The sequence below is a fragment of the Papio anubis genome, chromosome 4 (genome assembly GCF_008728515.1).
Source record: "Papio anubis isolate 15944 chromosome 4, Panubis1.0, whole genome shotgun sequence".
In the NCBI taxonomy this organism is placed as follows: domain Eukaryota; kingdom Metazoa; phylum Chordata; class Mammalia; order Primates; family Cercopithecidae; genus Papio; species Papio anubis.
In genome coordinates this window covers 1714465-1731049 of record NC_044979.1, presented here as the reverse complement: position 1 = coordinate 1731049, position 16585 = coordinate 1714465, and the positions used below count along the sequence as shown (strand labels likewise).

Here is a 16585-nt window from a genome sequence, read left to right as displayed (position 1 = left end):
TTAAGTCAGTTTAGCAAGAACTGTTCCCCCACCCATCCTTGATATCTGGTCACCCTCAATGTCTGATTGGGTCATGCTTTACCACCTCCCAGGTAGTGTCAGTCACCCTGGCCTGCCTGCAGCAAGAACTCTGTTAGGGGGTTTATCCAGAATCTCCTGACCCTGACATTTCCTCTTAGTAATGCTCCATCCACTCACCCCTACCTTGCTTTTTGGTTATGGATCCCCAACCTCCTGTGCTGTGTTTGGAGCTGAGTCAGCCTCCCTTCCCCGCCGCAAGGCCCCGTTGTCATGGCCCCTACACCTATTTCGTTGGTCCTGAATAAAGTCTTCCTTATTGTGCTTTTAACAGGTATCACTGAATAGTTTTTTCTTTAACAGTCATGGTGTTGTGATCCGACAGAAACAGATTCATCATGGGACCCCTGGGTCTTTATCCAGGACCCTAAGGGTGCGCCTTTGAAGCTTTGTCTTCACTCCTGACTGAGTGGGGTCCATTGGCGAGTCAGACTCTTGAACCAAATGTCTGTTGAAGGTAGTCAGTACAGATTTAGATTCTTCAGGTATGAGTATCTCTCTGAGGTTGCGTGAGTCTCAGGCTTCTTTAGAAAGGTAACTGTGGGGCTGGAAGTACCTTCCCCCTGGCTGTCTTTCCTGAGTGAGAATTATTCTCTCAATTTCTGGGCTGGAAGTCCCTTCTCCTGACTCTCTTTCCTGAGTGGGGATTTTTTTTTTCTCATTCCCTGGGCTGGAAGTACCTTCCTCCTGTCTCTCTTTCCTGAGTAGGGATTTGTCTCTTATTCCCTGGGCTGGAAGTACCTTCCTCCTGGCTCTCTCTGAGGCCCCCCTCTTCTCTCTGTTGTCTGTTTTCTACCAGCTCCTGCTTCTCCCATGGGGACTTCTCTGCCACTTGGAATCCCTCTTCTCGCACCCTGGCTGACTCTGAGCTCTGCTAACTCTGTCCGCCTCTGCCAGGCCCTTTCCTCCCCCTCCCCACTCCAGCCCCTCACCCACCCACGTGAACTCTGGACTCCTATTGGGGTCTAAAGGGCTCCACTGGGGGCTCCAGGGACTCAAGAGTGAATTCCACTTGAGGCAGAAAAGAGGAAAAAGAAACTCTTTGGAACTGAGCAAGTGAAAAATCTTAAAGGCCTTCTCCACAAATGTTGGTAAATAGCTGTATCCCTTATTAAGTAGGTAACCTCAACTTGTTCCATTTTCATCAGAAACACAATTTATATAAAAATATTAAGTGGAGATAAACCAATGAGTTTGTATGTATTGGTCTGTTTTACTGTCTCATGACTAAAATTTTGAAAAATTAAAAGATCTGCTTGCATCCATCTGTACATTTAAGTATGGATCTCTATATATATGTTATGTGTATGTGATAATTTTCTATCTCTGCATGATGCTGTCAACATATATAAAAGAGCTCTATTTGATTAGCTTAAAATAAGCACTATATAGAGTATTATCTCAGAAAATAGAAACAAACTTAATTGCCCTTTAGCTCATGTGATTTGAGTAATTCTTTAAAAATAAACTAGTTTTACAATTACTGACAAAAATAAAAATAGAAATTCTTCAAAATTGTCAGCATTAAATATAATACAGACATACAATTTTGTCTGTTTTTGCTGGACAGGTTTGTGTTGTCTCTATTAGATGTTTAAAGCCATAAGTTATAAATCCAACTATACAGTGGAATGCATAGTAAAAATGAGTTGCTTAATTGCTTGATGCATGTCAGTTGTGAAAGGAAAAAAAGAGGCTGTAAAAGTGTTGTGAAAATCTTATCTTGTGTGGTCAAAACTGACTGAAAATGGATAACTTCACTTATAAGGTTTTATGAAAAATTAGTTTTAGTTGTACATTGATGCAAAAGTAGAATTTGGTCTTATCTGTTAAAATGACAAATTTTTCTTGGAGTATTGGTCTGAGGACATGAAGGGTTTTCCTTGTTTTTTAAGTAATTGACCTAGGAAACAAAGATTTTTTGTTTTATCTAGATAATTTCTTGTGTTTCATATTGTCTTTTATTAGGTCTTTACTTAAGCAAATCTTCTAAATATTAAAAGAACTAAGTTCTTGTTTACAACTATGTAAACTTTTGTATTTGCCTTTAAATATTTTATCGCTTTGATTAATATCATATTTAATAAAGTGTTTTAAACTTTTTGACATTTTGTACAAACTTCCCAAAATCAAATTCTAAGTTAAATCTTTCTGATCTCAAATTAACTTTGGGATTTTCCAGTTGGGCCTCCGGAAGGTCAAGAGATGTGTCTCTCACCTTGTAATAGAGTAATATTAAACAATTATTCTTATTTTATATGTTAAATTATACAGGAAGCATTTCCAAATAAATCTTCTGTGAGTTATATTTATGGGTATGTTATTGAGATGAGTGTTCCAAAAATTGTATGAGATTTCTAGAAATCGAATGTGTTAGTCAAAATTTTGGTTATATTAAAATGTTGTATACTACACAAATAACCACGTTTCCTTGCCAATTGCATCATTATTAAAATAAACTCTCATCAGATTTTTAACCACGATTGTTTCAAGTCTCTGTCATTCATAGACAGCTATTCTTTTACTTTAATTCTTCTCTAAAAGCATTTGCCATTAGTTGCAGTCCAAGATTACTTCTTCAAAAAAAAAAAAAAAAAATCATGGAAAACACTCTGACAAGCACTCTGAAATACTGGTTTCTGACAACTTTAAGATGCCACTGGGCTAAGAATTTCCAGAACTCTAATGAAGAAACCAATGAGTTCATAAGATTGCTAACTAAGATCATGCAGGACAGAATTAAGTACATGGGACTAAATCCACCGATGAGGATATTTTAAAATGATTTTTTTGCTGGAAATATTGGTGGTTCTTTAAATTTTTTGTTTTAATTGATTCAAGATTTTTTTACCCTATCTATAGTTTACAGAAGTAGGAAAGTATACTTTTGTGAATAAAAACTGAAACAATTACTTTTTCTACTTACCTGATCCATCTAGAATTCAGAAACTGAGTATTCTTATTTTTGTGGCAATACAGTTATTTGCATAAGTTCGGTAAGAATCTGTTGTCCTTGTACTAAGACAACTAGAAACGCTGGTTATATTGCCAAGGCTTTGACTGGTATATCATATTTTCAGATATGACTAGACAACTTTAAGAAACTGAGGTTGACCTTACGGGGCCAATAAAACCCCACTGGAAAAGCTGCCCCGTTTCCAGCATTACCAGTGGTAAGGGATGTCACTTCGTGGCAGGCCCAGGAAACAGGGTATTTTGGGAACCTTGAGAAGAGAGAATTTGCCCAAATCTATAGGTGCTACACATGCAGCCTGAAGCAAGGCCTTGGTGTGGCTTCGCAGTCTCAAGAGTCTTTACCAGTCCGATCTGAGACTCTTTATCAAAAGTCCCAGCAAAGCAAACTTTAAAAAGCTTGTCAGTCACTATTCTTGTTGCGGTGATACAAATAATCAAGACAAGTTTATGAGACTAAACTTATTTTGCAAACAAATCTGTCTAACTTTGATTATTTTGTTTAGAAATGAAGGTGATTTGAGAGAGGAAAATTATGTTTCAGGAGAAAACTATAGTGCACCCACTGTTAGATTCTGGCCTCTTCGAGGTTTTGCTACCTACCTGCAACCTGAAATGGATCCTGAATTCTTGTTTCCTCCAACATCTGACTGCGACTTTCCAAACTATTATTTCCCATTTTCTTCCATTCTTCAAATTTGGAATTGTTGCCTCTTTGCTGAAGTCTTGCAAGCTGGAGCTGGATGACTTGATATAAACCTCAGCAGCTCATATGGACAACTTTCATGGCATCCAAACTGCAAACCAGGGAGCTCTGTCGTTTATAACGGCCTGCTCCCCTCCAGCCAAAGGTGCATCAGCCCAGCATCTAGAAAGCTTCTGCACTGCCTGCCCTCTGGGCTCAGAATCGGAGTTCATAGTTTGTTCCAACTATTTTTCTTTTTATTTTTGTAGAAACTAAATTCCCCTCACTAAAGGCCTGATGCCTCACACCATCCAGCTGAACCCCTCTGCCACCAAGCCCCGGCGGGTGACTCTGCTGGTCCTTACTGAACAAAAGGCAACCAAATAAGAAAGGGAACTTCTATTTTTCAAAGGAAAGAAGAGAGCAAAGGTGTAAAGATTCTCTGACCAACCGTTAGTTGGGTTTCGGAACCTTCTTCTAGGCCCGTCTGTGTACATCCTTGTAAAGTGACATTTTCAGAAGGAATCCTGCAAAGTCAGTTTAGCAAGAGCCCATCCCCCCCATTCTTGATTTCTGATCACCTTGATATTTTTTCACCCTCAAGATCTGATTGGGTCCCTCATCCTCCACCATCCCCAGGTGATGGCGGTCACCCTGGCCTGCCTTCAACAAGAACCCTGTTAGGTGGCTTTAGCCAGAATCCCCTGACCCTGAGGCTTCCTCTTGGTAACTCTCCACCCACTGACCCCAGCCCACGCCTTGGCTGTGAAGTCTCGCTGCCCGTGTGGTGTTTGGAGCTGAGCCCTGCTAGGGTTTGAGTATTGGACTCTGCAAACCTCATGTTGAAATCTGATGCCCGCTGTTGGAGGTGGGGCTTAATGGGAGGTTTTGGGGTCATGGGGGTGGATCCCTCATGAATAGATTAATGCTCTGGGGTGGGGAACAAGTTCTTACTCTGGCAGTTCCCATGAAAGCTGGTTGTTGAAAAGAGCCCGGCACTCCCTCCATGCCATCTCCTGCTTCCTCTCTCTCCATCTGAGCTCTGCACTGCACACACACGGGGCCTCCCCAGATGCAGACACTGGCGTCATGCTTGTTATACGGCCTGCAGAGCTGTGAGCCAAAACCCTCGTTTCTTTATAAATTACCAGCCTCAGGTGTTCCTTCATAGTGATGCGAAATGGACAGAGATGAACCCAGTCTCCCTCCCCCACTGCAAAATCCCCCCACGCTCTCCCTGTACCAGTTGCCCTGGTCCTGAATCAAGTCTTCCTTCCTGTGCTTTAGCAAGTGTCATTCAATATTTGATTCTTCAACACCAAGCCCCTCTAGTTGCAGGGCGCTGCTTAGGTGTTACTTGATTTTGGGGTGAGCCGACTCCGCTGTCCTCCGTCTCTCTGTTGCTGGCGGAGACAGCCGAGGGCAGGATGGACGGTCGGCCGCTGCATCACGCCCCGGGGTGCCTGCCTCTCTGGTCACAGTTTGAATATTCCCGCTGCATTTTCCTGCCAGGTGGAGGGTGTGACTGTGTGGCTGGTGGGGACGAGGTCTCCCTTCCCACCAAGGACCGAAGGGCAGTCCTTAGATGGAATCGGAGCCCTAGATGAGAAACATTGTGAGCCTCACTGGGTCAGCGCCCGTTGTTAGCTTCCAGGACTGAGAATGGGGAGGAAGGGGGCATCTCCCACCCCAGGGTGTCCCCTCCTGGTGGTGCCAGTGCACGGAGGGGCACTGAGGGCGTGTGTGGCATGGATGTGACCTGAGGCGCCTTACTGAGACTGTTTAATCCTGTTTTAAAGATGAAACCTCAGTGACAGCCTGGCCCTTTGTACACATCTAACGCTGCAGATAAAGTGGCAACATGAGCTGGAGTTCTAGGAAACGCCCACGCTTTGTTTCAGCATCTAAGTACCTGTCCAGTGGCTTAGGAAACAAAAAGACGGATGGAGACAATTGTTTCTCCTCCCCAAATAAAGACCACCGGGATGTGAAATCAGAAGTTTAATATGACACAATTAAATATATTTATATATCTCACACCGGAGGTTTCTCTTCAAACATAAGGAGTTAGAAATTACAAGTAGGTATATGCTTCCTATATTCAGATAAATTCATTTCTATTAATTAAATTCCAGATAAAGAGAAGTAGTTTTGGAAAAGAAATGATAGCTACATTAAAGCAGATATTCATTACAATACCATGTAGAGACATAAGCAGTATTTCGGCATCATTCTGTCCGCTCAGTAGGCCGCGTTCCCTCTGGTGCGGCCTTTGGGGAGTACAATCTATCTAAGATGGAGGAAAGCTGCGGGAAGGGCCGGAGGGAGATGCGTTTTCTATCCTTAACCCCACACAGGAAATCTGCAGCCCACACAGCTGCCTCTGCACCGCCTTCCATGTGATTGTCCTGGGTTTAATGAAGTGATTTGTCCTATTTCTGGGGTAGGGGGTGAGGGCGAATCTGATACTCAAATGTTATTTTGTCAAATCCGAGTATCTCTGTGTGCTTAGGTTTACATGATGTCAGAACACGTGGTTCCCTTCCAGGCTCTAAGCAGTGTGTGCAGGTGGCCCTGATCTCCTCTCCTGGGAGGGAAATGTTCAGGGCCCTCTCTGGGGCCCCACAGGTCCGGGATGTGCCTGGAGGAGCCAGCGGGGGCCTGGCAGGGTTCATGTGCTCTTGGGGACCCTCAGAGCTTGCTCAATGCCCAGATTCTTCCTGGTTCTGGTTATCTCACAGGTGAGCATTCACGGGGGCATCTGTTTTCATAATGTAGAAATCAATATTTTAACATTAAATACACATCTCAATGTTGGGGATGCATCTGTAACTTTGCAAAGGTGAGGTCAGGGGAGTGCCAGCCTCAAGTGGGCACTACCCATGGGGTGGACAGGTGTCTGCCCCCGGGAAGCCCCTGAATCTTTCTGCTTGGGGTGACAGGTGTGGCTGATGGGGGCTGTCCATGGTGCCCAGGGCAGTGTTGATGGAGATGCAGTGAGGTGCTGTGATTGTCTCACTTGCCCCGAAGCTGCAGGATGTTCAGTTCTGACCCCGCGGCTTCTCCCAATGATAAATTGTCCTAAAGACAAATGCCAAATGTGTCTTGTGCGCCGGGCGGCCTCACTGAGTGCTGCCGGCTTCCCCGGCCCCTCCTGCACAGCAGACCCACCCTCCCAAAAGCGGCAGATGACACGCACACTCTTCCTGCAGACTGCCTTGAACGTACCGGCTACCGCATTGTTCACGCAACATTACTTGCAGCTAAGAATGGGAATGGGGGCTTTAAGAAAAAGTATTTTTTTTAAGCAAGTGAAAATCGATGAACTGATTCTCCTCCACCTATAACTGGATTTTTCCACAAATCTCTCTTTATTATTGTTTGATTAAACAAAAATACACATTTTAACTGCTTAACTGCTAAACTGCGCTGACTACGGGAGAGCTAAGGGCCCTATTACTATGCAGTTATAATAGAAGACACACAATTAAAGTCAGATCACGATTCCTGACGACATCCGTGGGGTGGGGGCTCCCCTGAGGCCCCGAGGCCGCCGCTCACTGGGGAAGGGCCTTGAGGATGGCGTTCACCTCTTCAGCCACGGCTGTCAGCGCGAACTCAAACTGCTCCTGCAGGGCGACAGAGGAGAGAAGTGCCAATGAGATGGCGTCCTTCCCCCACTCCTGCCACAGCGTTGGCTCCCTGCAAATGAGAGCTGTGTCCCCCCTTTCCCAACGCAGCATCAGCTCCGTGGCCGTTTCGCAGAAAGAAATTGTTTAGCATAAAAGGCAAAAGGCTCAGATTTCCTTAGAAAGGAAAGTGTACCTTTTGGTGTATCCAACCATGGACACACACTGGAACTTCTCTCGCACTAGAAAGCCTCATCTTTCCTCCTGTGGGGAGAAGCTGCCCACAGAAGCAGCGAGAAGGAAGCGGCTCCCTGCGTCCTGCCCCGTCCTTCTGACACTACAACTCCACGATTCCTCCTCACGGTCGCCCGCCTTGGTGGACGGAGTGAGGGGCAGGTGCAGACACCAGACAGATGTGGCCATTAAAACTCACAATGAGGGCCACGCTTGGGCGTTTCCTGTCCTCAGAAGTGTGGTGTTTCATCGCTTTCGAAATCCACCTGTTACTCAGACCAGACCCACTCCATTCCACATGCTGAGAAACCTCCCCTTGTCCACACCCCTCCTGGCTCAGGGCACGTGCACGTCCACAGCTGCTCGGGCACATGTGTCCACAGCCACTCGGGCATCCACAGACACTCGGCACGTGTGTCCACAGCCACTCAGGCATCCACAGACACTCGGGCACATGTCCACAGCCACTCGGGCATCCACAGACACTTTCGGGCAGAGGCACGAACCTTTCGGGCACATGTGTCACAACCCACTCAGGCATCCACGGGCACTCGGGCACGTGTGTCCCTTCGGGCATCCACAGCCACTTTCGGGCATCCCACAGACACTTTCGGTGCGTGTGTCACAGCCCTTTCGGGCATCCCACAGACCTCGGGCAGAGCTGGGTGCACCGGGCATGTGTCCCGCAGCCACTCGGGCATCCACAGCCGCTCGGGCAGGCACACCTGAGGGGCACCCCTCCCTCCACGGACAGCCTGCCAAGAGCATCCAGTGGGTGTGAGGGACGGGTTCACAATGCCAGGACTATTTGCTCCTCCAAAGACCAGGGCTTAAGCCCGGAGGCGTATCTACTCTCTCCCTTGCGTGAGGTAGATAAATGCTCCTTTCCGCTTGCTCTTCAGTTTCCACCTCAAAACACTGCTATGGAAAACCCGAAAGCAGGCCAGCAGCACTCCAGCTACAGCCAAGAACACGTGGGCGGTAACCACATGCAGGCTGTTACCCAGCTAACAACTCTGGGGAGGAAAGCCCTGTCGACGGCTTCGGTACTTGGTCATTTAAGGAATAGGGTAGCCCTGAACCAAAAATGATCATTTCCATTTTTGAATGTTTAGTGCATGACAGAAACATGGAAAATAGCTTGAACCAAAGACATCAGAAAGTCAAAATAATGTGATGCTCATTTTGAGACAAAAGACAGTTTCTCCTTTCATATTCCTCTGCCCTGATGCCGACGGAATGGTCTGCTGGGGACTCTACCCGCCTTTGGCAGTGTGGCCACGAGGCCTCTTAGGGAATGTGTTAGAATCTATTATTAAAGGAGTCAACTGAGTGTGGCGGCCACGTCAGGGTGGGAGCCGGGGAAATGCGTGTGCCTGCGCCCTGTCTCTCTCCCCTCTGCACTGCCAGAGAGCACCTTTCTGCTCCTCAAAATCATGTGGGAGCCGCCCCTGTGGTATGCAGTCAGGCGGGCTGTGCCGGGAAGGTCCGCAAACGTTCTGTCTAAATGCTGACCCTCCCACAAGGAAGGTGCCGTTTAGGGGATCCAGGCTAAATACGCATCAACAGCCACCCAGGCCATTTCTTCCCCAGTGCTGGGCTGCCAGTGCCCTGAGGCTTTGTGAGGGCTTGGAAATGCCGGAAACTAAGCGTGGCTTTTCGGGAAGCGACATGTAAGTGTCATCTATCTATTTACATCTTCCGACACACTGGAAATCTAGCCTGAGAAATGATCTTTAAAGGGAAGAATAGAGAAGCACCGCCGTCCCGACGCCCGCCACAGTGCAGTGGAGGCTGGAAAGCGCTTCCACCCCCAGGGCTGGGTGCCCATCCCGCAGAGCTGCCCGGCCTCTCACACAGCCACTTGCGGCATCCAACAGGAAAGGCCAGTATCCATGCTACGGGGGAGGAATGAGAGAAAGAGCTACAAAGGTGTGGATCGTAACTATTTCCAGGACTGCACAGTCACCGGACAGAGCAGCAGAAAGGGAACCGGGCCGCGGAGACACGCGCTGTACTCACTGGCCATGTTTGACAATTGTTACCGCACTGTTGGGCTCAAAGGAGAAGCAGCCCGCCGGGCGTCTGGGCTGTGTGCCGAGCACCTTACTCAGAGCCCGCTGGGTCCTGTGGGTGTCGGTTGGCAGGAGGAGGGGGCGCTTCCCGGAGGGTGCTGTGAGCCTCACAGCTGGCGTTTGAGGGGACGGGGCTTGTGGATCATCTTGTCCTTTATCGTGAAGGGTCAGCCGCGTGCAGTGCCGGGATGCAGTGCCCATGCCCTGTGGGTCCTTGAAGGCCTGGGGCCACGTTCTGAGCAGCATCTGCTGAGCAAGTGTCACCTAGACCCGCACCCTAGATCCGGGTAGGCGGGGAAAACCCCAGTCTTCGGAGAACTTCTATGATAGGAGTTTATTTCAAAGGAGTAAAACACAATAGCAATGGATGACCAAGCCGGGCGTGCCTAAACTGCCTCTCAGTGCCAGCAGTCTGAGCGGGAGGGGCGCACAGCCTCCTGGGTTTGCAAAGACAGGACATTTGAGAGGCCGAGTCAGGGGCATTCTAAGCAAGAAAGCATTTTTGAACATACACTAAAATAAAATTTGAGGCCTGCTGGAGAAAGATGCCACGGCTTCTTCCAGTGGAACTGCACCCTTGGAGAAGTGGCTGCGGCGGGACGGCCCAGCCAGGCTCAGGCCAGGTCAGGCTGTCTGGTCACCACCCCTGTGTCCACACTGGACAGCGAGTGGGAACGCCCCTTCTCAGGCTGTCCTGGGGCAACCACAGGGTGCCCACATAGCTGGTGGATGGGGGCTGCAGGAGCCACCGTGGCTCTCAGACACCTGCTGCTGGAGTCAGGGTTGGCCGGGGGTGGAAGCTGTGGAGCTTTGCGGAGGCCGCTTGGATTTCTATTTGTGCTTATGTTTATATTTGTAATTCTTCAGGTGTAAACAAAGGCCTGGGTGGAGATAGGAACCTTCAAGGGGGCCTCAGTGAACGTGTCTCTGAGCCACCTGTGCCCTCCAGAAGGCTACACACCCGTGTGGGGCGGCTTCCCCCAGCACCTCTCAAAAGGGGGTGAGGACGACACACCTTCCTATGTCCATCACCTTCAGCTTCTCTTTTCATAAAAGTAGACCAGCTCCAAGCCACACTGTGAGAGTTGAGCCCTGCCCAAGTTAGGGACTAGGCAGTAATAATAAGACAAGGACAAAGATCGAAGAAGATAGAAAGATAGAACAGATCGAAGAAAAGACAAAGAGTCAGAAGAAAATAGAAAGAAAATAAAACGGAAAAGTCGAGAGAAGAAAAGACAAAAGAAAGTGAAAACAGAAAATCGAAAAGATCATAAAGAAAGTCGAAAAGTCGAAAAGTCGAAAACCAAAATAAGATGGATTCTTTGGCTCTCGGAAAAGTCGACGCTCTGAACCTAAAACTGATAAATTGATGGACTACAGATCAATCTTTTCGGTCGGCTGCTCGAGACATTCATCTGAGGAGGAGGCTGAGGTCAGGCTTTAGGACAAGGGGCTGGCACAGAAGAAAATGGGGAAGGAAGAAACTAAAATGCAGATGTGAGACAACAGGTTGGGGAGAGCGACGCACGGGCAGCACGTGGACATGCACGGGGTCTCCCGACCAGTGAGAAAAGCACGGGGGTCTCCCGCCCAGTGAGGGGGCGCATGATCTCCTGTCCAGTGAGGGGAAAGCGCGGGGTCTCCCGCCCCGTGAGGGGGCGTGGGGCTTCTTGGGTGTGGGACACACCCATCACTGGCTCTACTTCTGGAACTGACAAATGTAAAAGAGGAAACACCATTGTGGGCAGGAAAGTGTTAAGGTCCTTGGTTAAATGGGAAACTCTTGAGACGTGTGGCGGGAAGGAAGGGAAGAACCGCTCTACCACAGATGCACAGATGGGAGAGAGATGTGATTTCAGCCTTGTCTGCCATCCCTCATGTCTGCTGAGGGTGTGTACACACAGCGATGTGTGTGGGTGTGTGTGTGTGCATGCAGCTGTGTATGGATGTGCACCGTGTGCGTGGGTGCGTAGGTGTGTGGGTGTGTGCAGTGGTGCAGGTGGGCATGGGTGTGGATACAGGTGTGTGGGTGTGTAGATGTGTGTGGGGGTGTGCACGTGTACCTTTAATGGAGGTGTGTGTGGGTGTCTTTGCGGTATGCATTGGCTGTGTGGGTGTGCACCCCGTGGGTGGGTGTGTAGGTGTGTGTGTGGGGTGTATGCATGGGTGTGTGCAGGTGTTTGGGTGTGTGCAGTGGGTGTGGCTGTGTGCGTGTGTGGGTGTTTGTGGGTGTGGGGGTGTGTGCAATGTGTGGGTGTGTGCAGTGTCCATGGCTGTGTAGGTGTTAACTCTGTGCAGATGTGTGGGTGTGCACAGTGTGCGTGGCTGTGTGGGTGTGTGCACCACGTACGTGGGTGTAGGTGTGTGTGGTTGTATGCATGGGTGTGTGCAGATGTGTGTGTGCACTGTGTGTGGGTGTGTGTTGTATGCATGGGTGTGTGCAGGTGTGTGTGTGCACTGTGTGTGTGGGTGTGTAGGTGTGTGTGGTTGTATGCATGGGTGTGTGCAGATGTGTGTGTGCACTGTGTGTGGGTGTGTGTGGTTGTATGCATGGGAGTGTGTGTGCACAGTGTGTGGGTGTGTGGTTGTATGCATGGGTGTGTGCAGGTGAGTGTGCACAGTGTGTGTGGGTGTGTGTGGTTGTATGCATGGGTGTGTGCAGGTGTGTGCACCGTGTGGGTGTGTAGGTGTGTGTGGTTGTATGCATGGGTGTGTGCAGATGTGTGTGTGCACCGTGTGTGTGGGTGTGTAGGTGTGTGTGGTTGTATGCATGGGTGTGCAGATGTGTGTGTGTGCACCGTGTGTGGGTGTGTAGGTGTGTGTGTGGTTGTATGCATGGGTGTGTGCAGATGTGTGTGTGCACTGTGTGGGGGTGTGTGTGGTTGTATGCATGGGTGTGTGCAGGTGTGTGTGAGTGCACCGTGTGGGTGTGTAGGTGTGTGGTTGTATGCATGGGTGTGTGCAGGTGTGTGTGTGCACTGTGTGTGGGTGTGTGTGGTTGTATGCATGGGTGTGTGTGTGTGCACAGTGTGTGTGGGTGTGTGGTTATATGCATGGGTGTGTGCAGGTGAGTGTGCACAGTGTGTGTGGGTGTGTAGGTGTGTGTGGTTGTATGCATGGGTGTGTGCAGGTGTGTGCGTGTGCACAGTGTGTGTGGCTGAGTGTGTCGCCTCTGGCAGCTCGTGTGGTGTCGAATCCTGAGCTGCGGTTCAGCCTTTGGGTGCCTGGACTTTTTTTCTAAGATGACGGAGTTTGTGGTCAGGGACTGAGTGAAATATTTTCTATTCGACCCAAATTCCAGGGAGGAAACAGCTCTCCCGAGGGTCTTTTTTACTGTAGCAATGGTGTTTTGCTGTCGGGGCCTGTGGTCATCCTGGTCTCCGGGCGCTCACATCTACGGCTCGTTCCTTCCTTGTCTTCAGTTCCAAACGAGGCGACGTGACTTCCTCCATTCAAAGGAGCTGCAGACGCTTCCTCTTGGCTTCATGGACGAAAAGCATTCAGACTGGACAGCAGCATTGTGCCCAAATAATTTTTCTATCTTTGTGAAACTGAACTTCTAGGGGAAGTTCAGTCTCGGGGCAATGTTGGGCAGCGCAGTCATGGGTTGACAGTGACTTTCGCATGGTTCCCATTTCCTTATGCCTTGAAGTTCCAGGAGCTGAATTTATGTGCATGCTCCAATACGGCTCCTGAACACAAACCCTAAGGAAGACGGGGAACTCCTCGGGATGCCCAGTCCAAGAAGGAAGCAGCTAGGAAGCTGACTCTGAATCTGGAGTGCAGAAAACGGAGCTTTGGGTCACCAAGTGATCTGGGCAACAGGGCAAGAGTGTGTACGTGTTATCATCTTGCCATTTATTTATTTATTTTATATTGAAGTTCTGGGATCCACGTGCAGGGTGGGCAGGTTTGTTCCATAGGTAAGCATGTGCCATGGTGGTTTGCCGCCCCCATCAACCCATCACTGAGGAATTAGGCTCCACATGCATTAGCTATTGATCCTGATGCTCTCCCTCTCCCTTCCCCACTGACAGGCCCCAGTGTGTGCTGTTCCCTTCCCAGTGTCCATGTGTTCTCATTGGTCAGCTCTCATTTACAAGTGAGAACAGGCGGTGTTTGGTTTTCTGTTCCTGCATTAGTTTGCTGAGGATAATGACCTCCAGCCCCATCCATGTCCTTGCAAAGGGCATGATCTCGTTCCTTTTTATGGCTGCATATTATTCCACAGCGTATTCGCACCACATTTTCTTTATCCGGTCTATCACTGACGGGCATTTGGGTTGGTCCCAGGTCTTTGCTGTCATCTTACCATTTAAAAATAGAGTAGAACGGAACACCTGGCACATCACGATCGTGATTGTGGCTTTCTCTTTCTCTGATGAGTCCCGAAGCACCTCACTTCACGAAGGGTCTTGGGACCACCCTTGCACGCCTCAGTCATCAGTGTGCCAGGAAGGGCTCATTCTGGCAAACAGGATACACACAACGGAGGCCTGGAGGCTTTGCTCTTTGCAATGTTTTTTCACTTTTGGCAAGATATCCCCTTGAGATGATTTTGCCCAGACCCATCCCAAAACCAGTGTGTGTTCCAGGCAAACTCACCCGTCCGGAGAGGAAGAGGCTGCCTGAGAGGCAGGCAGACACGTGGGGAGGAAACTAATTTGAATTTAGATTTCCTGGGACTTATCCCAAAGTGGGCCTCGGTGTGGAGTCACCATCACACCTGCCTGAGGTGGCGCTCGCTGTCCATTCCTGGTTATGTGTGCCCCGTTCTCCCAGCCTCCATGGCCTCCTCTGTCCAGTTCGGAGCCACCTGAAGCTCCCAGGACTCAGGGCCAGCCAGAAGGCGGTACGTGCCTGCCTTCACAAGGCCACCTCTTTTGCTGCTAGGCAGCCAGGCCAGGAGGATGGTCAGTGCGGCAAGATGGACCCTTCCATGGATGGACCCTTCCATGGCATGAAACCTGGAACTCCTTGGTACAGAGAGGCCAGACATACATCAACCTCACGTCCAGTTCTTGTTGAGACAAAGCTCACCCGAACTTTTTTGTTTTGACCGCTGTTGCTGCTGGAACAGCAGCTGTCCCCTGTGTCACTTCCTCTCTTGACAGCCTCACAATACATGCCGAGTGCTGTGGTGAACAAGCAGAAGGAAAGACAGACGTGTGCACAGTCCTAGCTTCTCCCCGAGAGACACTGAGGAACCACACAGGGAAAAATCAGCACCCAGCCAGGCAGAAACCTCCAGACACACGCCTCAGTGGGTGTGGATGTGAGGCTCCCTTGTGAGGGACATTCCTGCCTCCCCTGCCCTGCCCGGACCACGGGGGACGTGGGACACACCTAGACAAGAGACATTCCACAAAGACAGAGCAAGGCTGCTGGCGCTCTAGAAGACCTCACGGCCGTGAAGCGTCCCGGACAGCAGAGGAGCCATGAGCCCCTCGCATGGCCGCCCCGGGCATGTCCTGCTCCAGGGGAAGTTCCCTGGTGGGGCACGGAGGGCATCGGGCTGGGACCATCGGTCAGTCAGTGGTTTGTTTAGATGCTGACTTCCTGGGTTTGGTCACTGCACTGTGGTTACGTGAGGTGTTCATATTTGGGGACACTAGGTGGAGGGTTGGTGGATTATTTCTGAGTTTTTTTTTTTCCTCTGGAGGCTGAGGCAGGAGAATCGCTTGAACCTGGGAGGCGGAGGTTACAGTGAGCTGAGATTTCACCACTGCACTCCAGCGTGGGTGACAGAGCGAGACTCCGTCTCAAAAAATAAAACAAACAAAAAAAACCAAAACAACAACAACAAAAAACCGAAGAAAATATACTGTCCCAAGACTTACAAAGAACTTTCACAAAATCACGTGATGGTGCTACCAGTTGCACAGAGAGGGCAAAAAGAAACAGGGGAGTAGAGAGGCCAAAGGCACGCCAAGCCCAGCCTCAGGACGAGAAGCCAGACACATATCAACCTCACGTCCAGTTCTCGTTGAGCCAAAGCTCACCAGAATTTTTTTGTGTTGACCCCTGTTGCTGCAAACTGGGTCTCTTCAGCAAGTGTGAGCGATTCTGGGTCCTCCACAAAGTGCAGGCCCCAGAGAGGCCGGGCAGCACTCAGCGAGCTCAGAACATCCTCCGGAGGGTTCTGGGATTTATCGTCAACCTGTTTCTACAAAAATACAGCATTCTCCCCCCATCCCCAAATCTAGTGAATGGAAAGAGCCAGTGAATCGAGTTCCTACGACTTGAGATGTGGCTGCATCTGGAGGTGTTGCAGGAATCGTCAGTGGACTGGGGGCCCAGACATGCCCCCACCCATGCAGGACCGGTGTGGACGAGGCCGGCCAGAGCAGAGCAATGGGTGTGTGGCTCACATTAAACCAGGCTCTCCCCGCGCTCCTGTGGCTCACAGTAAACCAGGCTCCCTCCCCGTGCTCCTGTGGCTCACAGTAAACCAGGCCCTCCCCGTGCTCCTGTGGCTCACAGTAAACCAGGCCCTCCCCGTGCTCCTCTCGGGAACACGGCCACAGAGAAGCACCTTTAATGGGTCCATGTCCTGGAGGAGAGACTGACAGTACCTTCGTCTGGACCATGCCGGGTCTCTGGTCCCTCAAGTGCTCCAGGGTTGCTGCGATATCAATCTCTTTAGCACCTGCAACAAACCACAAATTGGGCTGAGTTCAGAGCACAAGATAATCCATGCCACATCTGTCAATCTCCTGCTAGCCACGTTCCCTCTGGGCTGAGAGGCCAATTGAAAATTATTACACTCATCCCTCAGCAGGCTGGCAGGCGGCTGCAATTTCAGTGTTCATATAGAAGACGAAGGCAGGGGCAGCTTTCATTAGCATTAATTCCAGAAAGCTGGGCTGAAAAATGGTTATAAGATGCTCATACAGATACTTACCAACAGC

The 16585-nt window shown here is 49.6% G+C and overlaps 1 protein-coding gene across 3 annotated transcripts in view; it reads right to left on the bottom strand.

Annotated features, from left to right (window-relative positions):
- Nucleotides 1-7084: 7084 nt before the first annotated feature.
- The window catches only part of LOC101026166 (protein tyrosine phosphatase receptor type N2), a 973501-nt gene continuing 964000 nt past the window's right edge, over nt 7085-16585 (bottom strand). For all 3 annotated transcript variants that reach the window (XM_021935384.2, XM_021935383.2, XM_021935385.2), the window contains 2 exons: nt 16250-16323; nt 7085-7365 (listed from right to left, as the gene is read on the bottom strand). In XM_021935384.2, coding sequence (XP_021791076.2) covers nt 7294-7365; nt 16250-16323 — 146 coding nt within the window. In that variant the 3' untranslated portion in view covers nt 7085-7293. The remainder of the gene's footprint in view (nt 7366-16249; nt 16324-16585) is intronic.